The sequence below is a fragment of the Haliotis rufescens genome, unplaced genomic scaffold, assembly GCF_023055435.1.
Source record: "Haliotis rufescens isolate VD_foot unplaced genomic scaffold, xgHalRufe1.0.p SCAF_8, whole genome shotgun sequence".
Lineage (NCBI taxonomy): Eukaryota > Metazoa > Mollusca > Gastropoda > Lepetellida > Haliotidae > Haliotis > Haliotis rufescens.
Genome location: NW_025964372.1, coordinates 9,802,014 through 9,821,048, shown reverse-complemented (window position 1 = coordinate 9,821,048; position 19,035 = coordinate 9,802,014). Strand labels below are relative to the sequence as shown.

At 41.5% G+C, this 19,035-nt stretch overlaps 1 protein-coding gene across 2 annotated transcripts in view; it reads right to left on the bottom strand.

The window, feature by feature from the left end:
* LOC124123940 (SUN domain-containing ossification factor-like) overlaps nucleotides 1–19,035 on the bottom strand; it is a 79,023-nt gene that overhangs the window by 4,501 nt on the left and 55,487 nt on the right. For both annotated transcript variants that reach the window (XM_046487143.2, XM_046487144.2), the window contains exons 9-16: nucleotides 17,724–17,798; nucleotides 15,703–15,778; nucleotides 11,262–11,344; nucleotides 9,621–10,689; nucleotides 9,290–9,401; nucleotides 6,572–6,676; nucleotides 6,167–6,404; nucleotides 1,415–1,494 (exon numbers count right to left, since the gene is read on the bottom strand). In XM_046487143.2, coding sequence (XP_046343099.2) covers nucleotides 1,415–1,494; nucleotides 6,167–6,404; nucleotides 6,572–6,676; nucleotides 9,290–9,401; nucleotides 9,621–10,689; nucleotides 11,262–11,344; nucleotides 15,703–15,778; nucleotides 17,724–17,798 — 1,838 coding nt within the window. The remainder of the gene's footprint in view (nucleotides 1–1,414; nucleotides 1,495–6,166; nucleotides 6,405–6,571; nucleotides 6,677–9,289; nucleotides 9,402–9,620; nucleotides 10,690–11,261; nucleotides 11,345–15,702; nucleotides 15,779–17,723; nucleotides 17,799–19,035) is intronic.

The window sequence follows — 19,035 nt, the reverse complement described above, 5'->3', positions numbered from 1 at the left end:
CACGAATATCCCGAATCACCCCGAATAGGAAATTTTTCATGTTCGTAGATAAATGTGAAACATTTCTTGAAGTTCTTAAATGAATCTTATTTGATTCCCAAACATTTGTACACTTCGCGGGAGTTCGTCTAATCGGTAAAAAAGTTTTTGTTTGGCAAAAGCATTTGTGGGAAGGGTCCCCGAATTGCAATTTCGTGACCAGATCGTAATCCATTCGTCATTAATTCTTATGTTCCGTAACAGCTAATTCTTTAGCATTCTTGGCTATTCTTAGCAATTCGTGGCTCCTAAAATTTCTTGTCCTCAACCAGAAAATATCCCGAAACAGCCATGAATGTCCGGAGTCAACTACTAATCATGTAAGAATTAAGTAAGAACAACCTTCGGCATATTCGCAACTTAGTCGTAGGTGATTCTTACAATTCGTGCATGATCCGTACATGAATCTTGTAATTCATACATGTTTCTTAACCCATTCCTAGCATTCTTCATATTTTTCGAACTGATTAGCCATGAAAGTTTGCATTATTGGCCGAATCATCACAAATTTCGGAAGTTTCCAATTCGGGGTGATTCGGGATATTCGTGGTCGTAGTGAAAGGGGACATTAGGGCCAAACTATTTTAACATCAGGGACATGTTTTCACCTCGAAGGATGTAGTTCTAAACACAATTTTATTTAGTTTGCACTGACAGCCATACAACCTCCATCTGTATAGTGGAATGAAGTAGTTCCTCAAAAAGAGAGGTGAGGTGAAATGGGGTTTAACGTCGCGTCCAAGATTATTGCACTTATATAGCAACGTGCATGCACGTGTGTGTGTGTGTGTGGCTGCTTGTACTAGTCCGAACTGATGCCAATTTATAGTGCTAGCCCACTGAGATACCATGCCGCAGTTTAACATGTATACTCCACTCAGACACAGTATACTGACTCCGAGCTGACCAGTCCTTGTTTTAGCCGCTTAATGCCGAGCGCCAGACAAGGTAACAACAAGTACCATCTTTTAAGCTACCATCATGATGGCTTACGAGGTTGCTGTGTTACATGCTTTCAGTGCCTGTCATGTGAAGTATTGTGGTGTAAACAAACTGCCTGAGAACATAGAGCTATAATGCAGTCTAAATTGTCTCTGACAGTTGTATGGCTTTGAATAACGTTAATGTTCCATGTAAATGACAACATGTAGATCCAAATAAGTCAGTAAACAAACAGAGCTGTGTTACGAATTTTAACATAGAATGTCTACTGAATGCCTGTTCTAGTAACATGATTAAATTATTTCATGGAGAGGTTATAGTGAGGGTAATATTACTGACAACCGATACGTTTTGTCATAACTCATTGACTACAGATAATATGCTGACAAAGAGGGTTCTTCAGTTAAGTCTCTACGACCTAATATTTACTTACCACTGGCTGTTGACTAAGAAGTGAATTTCCCTGTTCCACAATCTCAAAACTTGGATTATATTCATTAGCTATAGCAGCAGCTGAAATAGAAAGGATCCAGGTACAGACTCCATCAAAGTCAGATCATACTGAGAAATCTGCATGATAATAACATAATCAGTTCAACTTTCAGAAACTGACTTCTGTCTTGATCACTTGTGTCTCATAAAGCCTTGTGTCTCAGGGTAGGTCTGTGCTCAACTGTCACCTAACAGCTAATCTCCACCATGCTATCAGAGAGGTGTTATCAGAACCATTTTAAATTAGTAATCTGAGAATGTATCTACCCCTTGATATTAGAGAGCTATTGTTTTGGTTATAGTAATTAAATGTTAGTACTTTAGAAAGAGGTATTATGGTATGGTTAAAGTAGTATATTAAGCTTGGAGGGTTCCTGCTAGATACTGTCAGGTAATACCATGGGAACAGGTTAGATTCAGGGAAGCGAGACATAATCCCGTTGTTTACATTACTGGCTTCATCCTTTGTTTATGTCACTGACTTCACCAATGATTGTCATCACTACCCTTGTGTGTACATAACAGGCTTCTCTACTCCAGTATAACAATATCTACTCTACTGCATAAACATTGCCTCCTACTTGTATATATACTTGCCAACCACACTATGTAAATCACTGCTAAACAACCAAACAATCAAATTTCAAAAACAAACCAAATTCTTAGGACTTATTTTCGATGAACATCTCACCAGGGATGCTTACATCCAAAACCTAACAACTAAATGCAGTAAAGACCTAAACACCCTAAGATGCCTAACTGGCTCTAACTGGGGAGCCTCCAAAGATACCCTCCTCTCTCTCTACATATCACTAATTAGATCAAAACTAGACTACGGCCGCGCCATATACAACACCCTAAACAACTCTCTATCTAAAAAACTTGACTCAATACAATATCAGACTCTCAAACTAATTACACGCACCCAACATGGCACCTCCTACACTTCACTTCAGGCCTTAACAGGAGAAATGCCACTAAGTCTACACAGGGAACAGCTAAGCTTAAATTTCTGGGCCGCGTCCCAAACAAACCCTCTCATCCAAAACTTAATAAACCAAAACATCAGCCCCAAAAACCAAGCTCTAGCTCGTAAACACCCCTTACTTACCCCAATATCCCAAAGAATAACAAACTACCTAAATGAACACCAAATTAAAAATCTTAAACAAAACTGCAAACAAACAAATATCTTCACCCCTAAACTTAAAATACCAAAAATAGACACAACACTAGCTAGCCAAATAAACAAGAGTTTGCCACTAACGTGGCTATATCCCCTGCCCCTGTTGCAGAATTTATGACATAATTGAATCTAAACAAACCCTAACCTTTTTTAACCGAGGTGGCACTTGTCATGGAAATTGTAAAAAAAAGATAAGTTTGGAACCTATGTCCATCTTGTTGCCATGGAAACGTAAAAAATAAAAATTTCTAAAATTTCTCAATAGCAAAAAAGGCAACAGTTCAGCATGTACCTGACGGACCTGCAAAGTTTGATGAAAAAATATTGAACGGTTTATGAGTTATGCTCCGGAAACAAACCCTACCCTCACAGAACCTAAGTCCATCTTGTTGCCATGGAAACGTAAAAAATAAAAATTTCTAAAAATTCTCAATAGCATAAGGCAACAGTTCAGCATGTACCTGACAGACCTGCAAAGTTTGATGAAAAAATATTGAATGGTTTATGAGTTATGCCCTGGAAACGAACCCTACCCTCACAGAACCTAAGTCCATCTTGTTGCCATGGAAACGTAAAAAATAAACCTTTCTAAAATTTCTCAATAGCAAAAGGCACCAGTTCAGCATGTACCTGACAGACCTGCAAAGTTTGGTGAAAAAATATTGAATGGTTTATGAGTTATGCTCCGGTAACGAAATGTGACGGACGGACAGACAGACGGAGGGACGGAGCCCGTTTCTATATCCCCCGCCCAACGAATAATAAACAAACCGACCCAAACATAGCTAAAACTACCACACTAGCATACATACACGAAAATTGTCCAAATTGGTGTCACATTTACACGGATGGATCTTCAGATCCGACCTCCAAACACACAGGTTTCGGAGTCCATACCACACAACCAACTAAAACCACACAATCCTTCCAACTCCCAAACAACCAATCAATATTCACGGCAGAACTAATGGGCATGGCCTCAGCCCTCCATAATCAAGAATCCAAAAACCACAAAAAAATCCTAATACTTACCAGCTCCCTAAGTGGACTGCAAGCCCTCCAAAACAAAAATACCAAAAACCGACCTAAATTAATAAATCAGATACTTAAAAGCTCCAACGACCTAACTAAGGCAGGCAAACAAATAACCTTCTTGTGGATACCCGCCCAGGTAGGAATATGCGGTAATGAAAACGCTGATAAAGCAGCTAAACTATCCCTCAAAATCCCAGAAATAAGCTTAAACTTACCCATCTCAAAATAAGAAATTAAAAGTGTAAACAAGCAAAAAATCACCCAAAAATGGCATAACCTATATCTAAACTCAAATAGCCAAATCAAAAAAGTACTCAGCAAACCACTAACCAAACCAAAAATACTCCATCCATCAAAAGAAATCGACAGAGTAATCACTAAACTCCAAACAGGACACACCAACCTAAAAAAAACCCTAAAAAAAATAAAAACACACACTACAGGTAACTGCCCACACTGCAAACAACTAGAAACCCCAGAACACGCACTTATTCACTGCACACACTACCTAACACATCGAACCGCATTACAAACCACCCTCAATCTAAACAAGTCTCTCACTCTAGAAGCTATACTAAACCCACAAAATAAACTAGAAAACTTCAAGGCCTTAGGCGTATTCTTAATCAAAACGGAACTAATAAAACGCATCTAAAAACACAATAATCTACCAAATCAAAATCACATAAACAAACAAACATCCACCATACCCAGCTCCCTTAGTTCTCCTCCCCAACCCCATCGGCATCTTTTCCAAATCTAAAAATTCCCAAATTCTATATAAGCAACCCCTAAAGCCCTCTCTTGGGTTGCACAGACCACTTTCGCCCCTTTCGGAAACACATTAAATGGCATGGCCGGGCCCGTGTGCGAAATATGCATGAGTCGGAAAGCGCACGTTAAATCTCCAAAGTAAGTAAGTAAGTAAGTAAATCACTTGCTTGATAACGGTGTTAGAACCTACCTACACCAAAACGTCGCTCTTAATTGTAATAAAGAGGTGGTTCCTCCATAAATTCTTATCCTTACTGAGACTTGGCACAACATTAGGGAGGTCAGGGGCAGCTTGAATAGTGGAGGGCAGCTTGAATAGTGGAGTTCAGTTTAAATTGCGGGGCATGGCAGTAATTTGCAGTCAGCAGGAATCATTATTTTATTCATACTAGGTTCCAGAAATAGACTACCATTGTGAAAGCTGCTTACTCTGGTTGGAATAAGTCTTTGATCTATTAGTTTTATTTAGGATAATGTACATTGAGGATAGAATTTTCAGTTGGGTATTCTTGTTCGATGTAAGCATATGCATATATTGAATATAACAATGTGTAGCCACTTAAAAAATCAACAACAAATGATTCCAGCATAAACAGTTCCACTCAGTGAAATGTAAATCAGTGTACTGACACATTGTTGTATGTACTGTTATGTACTGACAAGTGCCTAAGTGACTGTAGTTGCTGATATTATACTGTAGTGTCCCGGAACTGACTGGTCAACCTCACGATAACATTAGGAGGAAGAAAGTACCTCCAATACCGTGTAGGAAGAGAATGATCTCCATGTGAGTGTGAGCGTCATACAGCAGACCTCAGCAGGACTACGTAACATAGGATGGACACCGATGTGACATCCATGTAAACAGGCAGCAACTACTCCGTGGGGAAACCAGCGTCTGGATGGGGGATCAACAAATCACTCCACAGAGGAAGTGTCCTCTAGTAGCTAGACTATCAGTGCAGTGACATTATATACTCATAAGAAACTGTGAACATGGTGAAAGTTTATGTACATGTATAGAGTTGTTTTAAATTGTTAATTTGGAATTAGTTTAGATGTAAGTATTGTTATTGGGGTTTAAACATATCCTATGGGAGGGAATAAAATCTTTCAAAATTTAATCTGTGTTTGTGGTTACTTTATCTAACAACTAATCTACACCATGCCATCAGAGAGCTGTTATCAGAACATTTCAAGTTTTACATAAGAAAAGAATAATTGTTCATAAACAAATAGAAATCCTGTAAAAAATGTGTTGTGGTTCCCTTTCCGTGCATCAAATAGTATGTGTTGGAGCAATGGCAGAATCACACAGTAAAGGTCAAATTTGAATGTATTGAGCAAATTGGGGTGTCATCATTGGCTGGAACAAGCATGTGAAGTTTCAGTTTCACTGGACCAGTGGTGTCTGACAATGTATACGATGTGTGGCCAATTGCGGATAACGGACAATAATGCCATGATACAAGTTCACTTGACTTCAAGTCAGGTGACCTAAGAACTTCCCAGGTTATGTATTTTAACAGGAATGAAGTCTCTAACGTCTGTTAAAAGTGCATGGTTTAGAAAACCAATTGTGGTGCCTTGCCAGGATACTGCTAAATTATCTTTGTTACTTTTCTTTTCAAGAAGCAATGATGCATTGTTGTGCATTTTAACCAACACAAACATCAATGAATGTAAGGCAATACTGACCAAGGGCAGATTCACTTGCTTGTTTTCTCATTGGTGTTGTTGACAAAACACTGCCAACAGCGCCCACAGAGTTCCGCCGCACACTGGCAGTGTGATTTGGATGGCTAGGCATCATCTCCAGCAAGTGGCGAACATCTGGGTGTATGCTTGGAGAACCACCACGCCGTAGACACACAATACATACAATCCCCAGCAGAAAAAACTCAACTGTTGTCCACACTAGCTGTCTGTCTGTAATCTGAAAAGGTGACAACAGTTGTTGATCTTTTAAACATGTAAACATACAATGAGACAAGGTACTATGTGACATCTTACGTTCACCTATTCCCAGTTATTAGGTATCCTGGGATAGTCCCCCTCCTGCAGTAGATGGGCTGCAGGCTCCGACAAAAGAGATAGACATACCTTGTTGTTAAGATCCTCCATGCTTATAGACAACTCAGTCATAAGGGCAGTCAGATTTTCCACACGTGATTCCAGTTTTTCTAATTGTTCCTGTTGTAGTGTATCCTAGGGAAATAAATTCAAGTTTGTCAAACGAACCCAAAATATTTCACTCTAACAGCTTGAAATTGTGTTATTAAATGGTCTTTTTGTAGCAATGCTCACAAGACTAAAAAAAGCCTAGGCCAGGTGCTATACTACGATAATACCATTAATCCTGCAACAAGTACCAATTTGAAGGATCACATACAGTAATATTACAGGTGGAATCGCCGTAATTCCCTGGACACCTAATAGACCCCTGATTGATGGGTTGCGTGGGAATACGGTAGTTATTTTGTATAGAAGTCACACTAGCCAACAGTAAGACAATGATTATTTGGCACACCAGACTCAACAAATATCACAATACTTTCTTTTCTCCTATTCTGTCTCTAATTCATATCCTTGATAGAGGCATTTGCAAATTTGATATTTCAAACAATTTTTATTGCTCACAAGGTGGAAAAGTACATATATCCCTGTACAAAGCTCAGAAGCCTATTGACACAACTCTCCAATTGCGAACAACACCTAGTCATACATCGGTAATTTCTGTACACTACAAGTGACATGAAACTGCAACCAGGTACACAGTGAGTACCTACCTATACATCAGCCCTGATGCAGCAACCAGGTACACAGTGAGTACCTACCTATACATCAGCCCTGATGCAGGAACCAGGTACACAGTGAGTACCTACCTATACATCAGCCCTGATGCAGCAACCAGGTACACAGTGAGTACCTACCTATACATCAGCCCTGATGCAGCAACCAGGTACACAGTGAGTACCTACCTATACATCAGCCCTGATGCAGCAACCAGGTACACAGTGAGTACCTACCTATACATCAGCCCTGATGCAGGAACCAGGTACACAGTGAGTACCTACCTATACATCAGCCCTGATGCAGCAACCAGGTACACAGTGAGTACCTACCTATACATAAGCCCTGATGCAGCAACCAGGTACACAGTGAGTACCTACCTATACATCAGCCCTGATGCAGCAACCAGGTACACAGTGAGTACCTACCTATACATCAGCTGTGATGCAGGAACCAGGTACACAGTGAGTGCCTACCTATACATCAGCTGTGATGCAGCAACAAGGTACACAATGAGTACCTACCTATACATCAGCCCTGATGCAGCAACCAGTCACACAGTGAGTACCTACCTATACATCAGCCCTGATGCAGGAACCAGGTACACAGTGAGTACCTACCTATACATCAACCCTGATGCAGGAACCAGGTACACAGTGAGTACCTACCTATACATCAGCTGTGATGCAGCAACCAGGTACACAGTGAGTACCTACCTATACATCAACCCTGATGCAGGAACCAGGTACACAATGAGTACCTACCTATACATCAGCCCTGATGCAGCAACCAGGTACACAGTGAGTACCTACCTATACATCAGCCCTGATGCAGCAACCAGGTACACAATGAGTACCTACCTATACATCAGCCCTGATGCAGCAACCAGGTACACAGTGAGTACCTACCTATACATCAGCTGTGATGCAGCAACCAGGTACACAGTGAGTGCCTACCTATACATCAGCCCTGATGCAGGAACCAGGTACACAATGAGTACCTACCTATACATCAGCCCTGATGCAGCAACCAGGTACACAGTGAGTACCTACCTATACATCAGCCCTGATGCAGCAACCAGGTACACAGTGAGTACCTACCTATACATCAGCTGTGATGCAGGAACCAGGTACACAGTGAGTGCCTACCTATACATCAGCTGTGATGCAGCAACAAGGTACACAATGAGTACCTACCTATACATCAGCCCTGATGAAGCAACCAGTCACACAGTGAGTACCTACCTATACATCAGCCCTGATGCAGGAACCAGGTACACAGTGAGTACCTACCTATACATCAACCCTGATGCAGGAACCAGGTACACAGTGAGTACCTACCTATACATCAGCTGTGATGCAGCAACCAGGTACACAGTGAGTACCTACCTATACATCAACCCTGATGCAGGAACCAGGTACACAATGAGTACCTACCTATACATCAGCCCTGATGCAGCAACCAGGTACACAGTGAGTACCTACCTATACATCAGCCCTGATGCAGCAACCAGGTACACAGTGAGTACCTACCTATACATCAGCCCTGTGCAGCAACTAGGTACACAGTGAGTGCCTACCTATACATCAGCTGTGATGCAGCAACCAGGTACACAATGAGTACCTACCTATACATCAGCCCTGATGCAGGAACCAGGTACACAATGAGTACCTACCTATACATCAGCCCTGATGCAGCAACCAGGTACACAGTGAGTGCCTACCTATACATCAACCCTGATGCAGCAACTAGTCACACAGTGAGTACCTACCTATACATCAGCCCTGATGCAGGAACCAGGTACACAATGAGTACCTACCTATACATCAGCCCTGATGCAGCAACCAGGTACACAGTGAGTGCCTACCTATACATCAGCCCTGATGCAGCAACCAGGTACACAGGGAGTACCTACCTATACATCAGCCCTGATGCAGCAACCAGGTACACAGGGAGTACCTACCTATACATCAGCCCTGATGCAGCAACCAGGTACACAATGGACATGTGTACACAGTGAGTACCTACCTTTACCTCAGTTCTGCCTGTCACATTGTTAAAATGAGCGATTGTTTTATTAAGTAGTCTCATCATATCCTCAGACTGTTTCTTGAAGCGATGGCTCAACTCATCTAGGAACCTGCACAACAAAAGTATTCGAAGTCAAAGGAATGAATATTAAGTGTTAATATAAAGTGTTTTATGTATAGTGCATAACACAGAGATGTTCTTTCCATCTGTTGATTATATTTTGATATAATGTAGTATATAGAAGCTTAACTTTCAAAGGGGGAAAGGGTGTCTTAAATCCATAGAATACTTTTTGTACGGATACAATAAGCTGTGATGAAAATAGTACCTGCTGCTGAGAGAGACATTCAGTTCAAGTGCTTTAATACGGTTTGTAAGCCTCATAATAGCAGTCTCCCTCTTGGCTACAGGGGCCAGTGGAACCTGCATGAGATCAAGGGGCTTGTCTTTGTTAGCTGTGATATTCTCTGCTTTAACAACACTCTCTGTCACATCAGACTCTTGACCAGGGCTGTCCTTGTGTTCATCCACCTCCTCATCCAACATTGTAGCAATAACTTTGGTGGGCAGAGTGTCTACGCTGCTGGAAACAACCACAGCTGGAGATGGAGACACTTTGCTGCTGACTGATGTTTTCCCGAGGTCTTCTGCTAGAGTGTCACTTGTCGAGGGTTGTTGTGTCTCTAGCACTGGGGTGTGAGTCAACTTGTGGGAATCCTCCACAAAGGATGGGGTGCTGCTAGGCTTGAGGTGAGGCACTACCTCATTCTCCTGTTGGCTGCTACTCACTGAGGGGCTAGACTCAGAAGGCTTTGAGAAATCCTGCTCAGCTTCAAGGCTCACTGTCACAGATTCTATTGTCTTTATTCCAGTAATACTCTGGGTTTTGACCACCAATGTATCTGTTGTTGTGTCGGGTACAGACTTCTTACTGTCATCATCATCAGTAGATATCTCGTGAGCGGATACAGATCTGTCCCCTTTATCTGCCTGTGTTTCCTGCAGACTGAAGCTGCCTGCAGTATTTGCTGATCTCTCTGTTGTGTGAGTCACTGGACTTTCCTCCATCCAACTTTGTGAGTGAGTGGTGTCTGCCACAGGTGTGCTGCTGGTGTCTGACAAAGTCTTGGGAGAAGTGTCTGTCTTCTGTCTGGGGGAGGAGGCCACAGTGGGCTCCGGCTGTGAGGAACATGTCTGTGTGATCTTGTTACTTAGCATTGTCTGAATATAGGAGCAAACCATACGATGAGGGCTTGTTTTGTTGTGCTGTGAAGGTGTGGTACAAATCTCCACAGCACCCGGATACTGAGATGACAACAATGTCACCAGATTCTCATTCCCACTGTGCTCACTAGGTATCTGTTCATCATCTTGAAGTTTGGTTACAATAGGCAGATCTGAAAGCAATATGTATATACATGAAAGTTCCACACAACAAACAGCATGCCTCTAACAGTTGCAATGGCATCATGTAACTTATATTTGTAAGTTGGAATACAGAATTGTTTGATTCCAAGATACATGAAATCAATATTCTTACCTGAAAGTTGTAAATGCCGAATATCTACGGACTGTATCTAGTTCTAAGTGCAGCTTGAATGACACTTTTGATTGAGTTTCAGAATATTTTCTTCCCATTTAAATGATAAGCTTTCAGATATACTTTGTGCCTGTGTTTCTATTTACCTTCTTGTTACAACCAACAACACAGTTGTTATTGTTTAGACATAGCATTTCATCAGGTTCTTATAATCAATCACAAAACGTATGTGCAACAACTTGAACAATTTGGACACATCCCCATTCCCTTACTGTCCAGACCCCAATAAGGCAACACAAGTGTTGACAGCTCACAAACTGTGTGAAATGAAACTAGAACCAACTGCAAGGGTATTGGGTTTGTAGTCTCCTATGACTGGTAACAGGTGGACTGTAAGACACCTGTCCATCTGTTGTCTGCTGCACCCACCTGTTGGTCCTGCCTGACTGCTGGGTAGAGGGACTGTTACTGTGGGGACATCTCCACTGCTCTCCCACCTCATCTCACCAACTCTAAAGTTGCATACCAAAGTCTGTCAATCTCACATGCAAACCTTCAGACCACAAATAATATTAACACCAAAACAAAGTGCTCAATATACCATGTCCTTTAGAAATGTATTTTTAGGGTAAAATATTATTATACCAATCCTGACACTACTCATTTCTACTCATTTCCGAAAGGTAGTAGAAACTTCCTGAACTGTGTTCCCAGAGAAAACATCTCACCTGAACGCACCCCAGGAGCACGCAATCGCACGGGAAGCATGTGACCGACCTGCTAACTAATCACTCTCTCATTTCCCGTACTTAAATCATCTGAAACAGGGTAAGAAGGGACGGTGGGGTGGGTGCTTTAGCGTATGAGTCAGGATAAGTATAAATAATATTTTTACCCTAAGAAATACATATTTTATCTTATCCTGACTCATACTTGATGCTTGAATACAACAGGTGGTTGTGGGTTCCACCTGTTTGGGGTTCAGATAGAGGTCTGTTCTTTAACCCCTGGGAACATGATATTCTTCTTACTTTCTTCTGTATTACCACCTTCTTTCTGTGACAGAGAGAAGTAAATCTGTGTGTGGATTTTGTAAAGGTCACTTACTTTGAACGAATAAGTAGTTAAGAAAAGGACATAATCTTAACATAAACATTTCACTCATGCTCTGAATTCTACAGTAAAACAGGGGAACATGGACTTTCAGTCAAGGTAATGAGACAGTAACCTGACGTCAATAAGTCTACGTGAATATTGGGTGAGTTTTCTGGTAGGAGTTAATTGTTGCACGATCACTAGTGGTCCCAACTGGTGAATTCCAGCCACATCTTGTGTAGAAAAATCTCTGAGGTAATGGTTAGCGAAAACCGTATCTGATCTCCAGAAACAGCCTCCATAATTGTCGGGATGGAGTAATGGCTCTTACTTTATGGGGGTTGGAAGCTGACAGGGAGGGGGCTAGCCCTGCCGGTCTGAAGGCTCTGAGAATTACTGCTCTCATCCAGAAGGAAATTGTTGTTCTGGATACTTCTGTACTATTTTCCTAGATAACAGAATGAACAACCTTCTTAGTTTCTGTCGTTTGGAGTTCATCGTCTGGGCTGACTTAATCTGCATCTGGTCCTTAGAATCTTGGACTACTTCCTTCCTTGTGGGTGCTTCTAACATGGCCATCAAAGGTGGTTTGACCATCCCATGTCTGCCGAAGAAGAGGCTTCATAAAAAGGTCTGACCAATGGGAGGTAGTTATGAGGCCCTGTCGCCGTAACAAGGTCAGCAGACGTAGAGCTGATGTGTTCTGAGATGAATTCCTGGTATTCTTTTGTGTGATCATTGTAGCCCTTGTGATATAGTGGCCTTGGCGGTCGATGTATTAAGGTTCTTGGTGACTTGGTGGAATAGTCAGTATGGATATCTTCCCCTTTTATACAATACATATCTGCCAGTGATGGCTCTCTAGATGTTGATGAGATAGGTAATCTATCTGCAATCCAGATAAGTAATTAATGGTCTGGATAAAAAGAGGTACGAACAGCAGATTGGGACTTATCTTCAAAAAAGGCCTGAACACATTGTCATCTTATAAAAGGAATTAAGCACAAGGGTTCGGAGCTGTAGATGAACAGTGGGAAGTCTGTAAAGTCTCTTCAGAGCAGGATAAAGACGGCATATGCTGATTGGAATCTTTAGCTAATGTCTGATGTTGTTGCACTGCAAGGAAAACTTGTTGCGTAACATTGGTGACTAAGTTGGAGTCCGTAGTAGGCTGTGTGAACCTGGCAGGCTAAGGCGAACCCTATAGGTTGTGCACAGGTAGGTAGCTGTGTGCAGGAGGGCTGCATGAACCCCTGTCACTGTGAAAGAGCAGGTGGCGGCTCGAAGGTCTGCACCTCTGTGTAGATGGGTTGCTGCGTGAAGGCTTTCTGCATGCAGGTAGGCTGCACGAACCCCTAGACAAACCCTTAGGGCTGCGCAAAGGCCAAGGCCTGCGTGAAGGTCTGCGCCTGCATGAGGGACGAATCCAACATAAGGGGGTTGTTCCTACGTCGCAGATGTTATCTGCTGTGTGGTGGAATATCTATAATGTAGACTTCATAGATCAGCTGCAGCAGTCTGCTTTGTGATATTCACATTAGCACAGATGTGTTGATGCTTTGTTGGCGTTGACTTCGATGAAGTAGAAGAAGTATTCTTCTTCGCCAGCAATTGCAGATTTTTCTTAGTGATGCAGGCAACCACAGATGATTCTCTTCAGTCTGGTTGTACCCTTTACAGGGGTGTCAACACTTCTGCTGCCCAGGGAAGTCGCTCAGGGATAATCTGTAAAGAAGGCAGATAAGTATATACTTTCCCTAGAAAGTCTATCTATGTTCCTCTGAAGAAGGTGTAGGTGTGGTGTGGTCTTTTTCTGTTTCTGACAAACAAATTTATATGAAAATTTTGAAAGGATGGCACGGATAACAAAGCTCAGGAAATCTTTCCTCAACCACCCGGTTGGCATGAAAATGAGAGAATGACGAGTAACCGGTCTTGGTCAAGTACTTCCGTTGCGCATGCAGTCCTGAGGTGCATTCGGATGAGATGTTTTCTCTGTTGTCTGGGAACACAGTTCAGGCAGTTTCCACTTTCAGGGGGGCACGGGTGGCCAAGTCATCTAAGGCACTGCGATTCGCTGTGCAGAGTTGCGCCCCTTGGGCACGCCAGAAACCTATGATTGTGGGTTCGAATCCTGGTTCACCCCGATTATTTTTCTAGGATTATAAGCACCATACCCGTGCTCGTGGGTTTCACCGAAGTGGTAAAATCTGAGACCTGCATCACTTCGGGCTTTTCTTCCACATTAAGCTGATACGCCGCGATGTGGAATACTGTTAAAAGCAGCGTTAAACCCAACTCACTCACTACCTTTCGGAAATGAGTAGATATATGCAATAAGTATGTGTTAAGATAAAATTATATGACTTTACAGTCACAGAAAAGTTCCTGCTTGTCTTGATGATACATCTGATTGTGCCAAACTGTGGTTAGTCCCAAAAGTGAAGTCCCTGGAGAACAAGTGACATTACGTGGAACCCTGTCCAACTCAACTGTCCATGACACTGACACCATATGATTCTTTCTATTCTTCAAATGCTTTCCATAACGTTTAATCAAGTAAATTTGTGTTGATAATTCTTATCAAAAGTTCATATATTACAAGGAACACTAAATTATATTTACAAAACCAAAAACTAAAGCAAGTCCTCAATGAATGTATGATGTGTCTGCAAACTATGACACTAGGGCTATTTCTCCTGCAAAACTTTGTGTGGGAGAGAGTACTGCAAATCCCCCCATACTGATGGAATTACATTATTGCCTGGTCGCCGGATCAGCGTGCATTCCCATTGATTTCTCAGCTCCAAGTACATCACTTGCTTGATAACAGTGCTAGTATTTACACCAAACATCGCATTCCTTGTAACATAGAAGCTTATAGTGACAGAACTATCACACTTGTTCATCCCATTACATTACAAAGTCCTTATGGTAAACAAACTATAGATTTACAATGTCATTGGTTGAGTATTAGTTCATAGAAAATAGTTACAAGTGAGTAATAACAATTCAGTGAAGATATATTATTTACACTTAATTACAGTTGTGTGGCCATCAAGTATAGACATTGGGCGTCAGTCACTTCCTGGTTGAAGGGAGATAACCTGGGGCATGGAACACACAATACAGTACTGTCTACAACACTAACATTACGGCACAGACTTCATGAGGAACAGTTAGGAAATATAAATGTGACTATCAAGAATACTTAACAATTATATCATAGTGCATTTTCTAACATAATTATATATATGTGAGCAGTAGATACTATACTCAAACCAAAACTTTCACCATCAAACAATAAACATTTAATGTTTAGTTCTAAAGTACAAACCACTTGGATAACATTGTGATGTTTAACAGGAAGTCCAAGCAGTTTCACACAGTAAACATGTCGTCAAAGTATGTCTGAGAGTACCGTACAATGTCAGGATCTCATAATGTGACTGAATTTTACAATCCACTCTATTAATTGTTGTTTGTTGTGTTTCAGCCTAAACACTATCATCACTCTAGTTAAAATTAATCAAGGATCACCTGTATGTGTTGTCTGTTAAATTGCCTATCAGGTTTGAAAAAATGCTTTCAAATAACTATTTTCTTTTCAGCAATGTAGTCATCAGCAAAGTTAATAGAGTGACATGAATGTGATACTACTGGCAGGACCAATCAGAATGCAGGATTCTTAAATGTAAGTGTAGAATGAGGATTGCGTTTTGGTCATCCACATATCATGTTGCACCCTCCAAGAGGAACTGGGCCTTCCACTTACTTGGTGTCAGCATCTGGCACACAGGGCAGCAAGTAGCCATCATGGGAGTAGTTCCCCCCAACAACATCCGTCTCACCTGCAGCAGAAGCACTTTCCATATGTTCAGTGGCACTAATGGACAAGTAGGAATCAAGCACGAATGTCAGGAGAAACACACGGTACAACATGCTTGAAATCAAAGCAGTGAAACTTCATTAACACAAAGGTTTAACCTTTTATCAATTGTGTTGCTGAAGGTAAAGGTCTAACTTTGATGCCATAAATAGAACTGAACCCATAATTAGTTACAAAAATAAGAATTTCACCTATTTCTGAGAAACAGTTCTAGAAACTAGTAAATGTTCTGCTCAGAGAGTCACTATTAATGTACATCTGCATCATGGGTGTATGGCTCATAACATGACAATAAAAATATATACAATACAATTCCAAACCAAAATGTCTAGCGCCTTCAGCTGACTTAATATGAGAGTTACATGCACTTCTGACTGATAATGTCAGCAAGCACAGCAAGAAAATATAAATCAAGTTTCAGCAAAGTTAGAACTTCCAACTGAGTCCATATCAATTCAGCAGGGCATTAGCCTATGGCAACATGAGGTAGTTATGGTAATATGATGCCATCTCCTACCACTTGAGAAAAAATCTGTTTTCTAGTAAGTTGTAACAGCTGAATATTATTGGGGTTTTTCACAATTCAAAAAGAAAAGAAAGTAGCCATGGGACAGGCAGATCCTGTAAATCGGGAAAGTTTTGCAATCAGGACAGTACTTTGAAACCTGTAGCTTCATGACGCAGATAGTTTTTCAGACCAACAACAAACAAAAATGTATGGAGGCATATTTCTTTTAGTCCCTTCCAGAACATTGTCAAACCAGCCAGTACATCACTGCAAACATAATCTCTCACATCCTGTTTCCTTAATTACATTACATGTGCTATTGACAGCCGCTAGAAAGAATTTCATGGTGCAAAACTTTCCAAATTTACAGAATTGAGGACACTGGATGAGAAAACCAACTGAGACCACAGCTCAAATTTCAGTAAACACATTAAACAAGCCTTGATACAGGGGGTAGCTTAAATAGCACAAGATTCAGCTTCAATATTTTAGGCTAAAAGCAATAATAGTCTTTGTTCTCAGTCACTGCCCACATCATCACAAAGTCTGCCGCATGACTCGTTTTTATTTCCATTTAAAAAAAAAAAAATCCTTAAATATTCGGCATCTTAAACACACCAACCCGGCAGCGAAATGCAAAATACTTATGACCGATGCGATCCAATACAATTACTTCCCTTTACATGCACAATGCTTTACTGTGCATCTCGTGTTATGGTCCTCGCAGCAATAGGAGTTTGTGGTCTTGTGTTGCCGTTTGTAAATTAGGTCAATGAAAGCATGAAATTTATGACTAGACATGATGATTTACAAATACAATGGTATTTGAGTACTGTATGCCGGACAATGTTTCATATGCAGAGATTAAGATTACATGTGTATTTGAACAATGAACACCCTTATAGCCAGATGTGTAATAACACGACTAACTTTCATACTTCAGTACGGATTTGTTGACATGCTTCTCCAGTGTTGTGAGCTCATGATAACATCTTCGCGTTGTGAAATAAAATCTAAGCTCATTGTATGCATGTATTAGGCACACACTAGCAGTCCAATACTAGTCAAATAGTATATTCCAGTATTTTACTCATCAAGGAATACATTTATGAAGGGAGGCCCTTTCCCAGGTGGATTGTACACAACTGTTTATTAGGTTCCATACCAGTTTGAACAACAACGACAAAAAAACACCGCCCACCTGCAAAATATTTCAAAAGCCATTGAGAAACAATTCATTTTTTTAAGGTTTCTTGGGAGATGCTATTCGGTGACACAATGATGACAACTACTGCACCCAATGTCAGACAGACAGACAGACAGACAGACAGACAGCTCCTGATCATCAGACCAGTCATCAGGGCTTTCTGTCCAGTGCTCAGTACACAAAGTGCCTTACTTGGAGGATCTCCTGTAGTGCTCTGGTCAGCCTCATCCACATTCAATACCTTCTTCACCAAGTTCATCACTGTGTCTGAAAAACAACAAATATTGAGTTTCATTAACTGAAACAGTCTGGTATTTGGCAGTTATTAATCATACAGAAAGTTTGTAACTACAACGTCACAACAACATAGAAACATTCTGCACTTTGAGACAATGCTTTTTTCATACATCTCAGGGCAATTCTGTCCAATTAGACCTACAGATGTGGTATACAGAGACATGGAAATCACTGTCTGATTTTACAAGATTGGTCAGGTCATATTTGGCATCCAACAAGCTTGACAGAGTACTATATGTAAAATAATTGAATATACTGATATTTACATACAATCTTGTAGAATTTTCCTATTCGGAATATTCTATAAGTAATACGTTACCACTGTTATACCGAGGCTGTTGTCTCCCACAACTGCTGCTATAGCGAAATCTACCACAGAGATCTCAATTACCTCATGCAGCACGTGCGTAGCCACCTAGCTGCCATGTGACACCCTTCACTCTTGTCTCTTGCGAGAGCAAGTGCTCGGGGGACGGACGGGCGGGCAGCAGCCCAGTGGTAACGTATTACTTGTAGAATATTCCGAATAGGAAAATTCTACAAATTACATTAAGTAATACGTTACCACTGTTATACCGAGGCTGACTACCACAGTAGGCGGTGGGGAGCACCTACAACCCGAATCCTGACTGCTAGCGTTCCTTCCGACCAGCGGAAGTAAACACCAAGACGGAAGCACTCGATGCACAAGCACCTAGCTAGGCGTTACCCTATAGGAATACCAAAGCACTGTCAAGCGCATACCGTAAGGCTCAATCGTCATTGCCAAAACGATTGGTGACTCCAAACGGCCCCACTGGATAGGTATTTCATCGCCGCAGCGGATGAGAACACTGTATCCGCGTGAGCTTAATCTTAGATCAGGTTAAACAGTCGAAAAGAGGGAAATTAATTTCATTCAGACCGTATATCCCAGAGCATAAATACATAATTGTCAAAATACAAAATAAGGACAAAGCACACAAAAAGCCGCCCTCACCTGTGGTGTGAGTGCGCTGGTTTGCGGGACCCCAACTCCTGTACCCACGGCAGTGGGAACATTGGAGTCGACCCAGATTGACCACCGTGCAAGGTCTGACGCCTTAGGAGTTCGGAATTGCGCTGGGCACACCCCTTAGGTGCCCGCTTGCGCCGCGATCCGCGGGCCAAGACGGTGCACACTCTCCACGACGGCATCAGCGACCTGTTTGAGGTAATGATTGGCAAA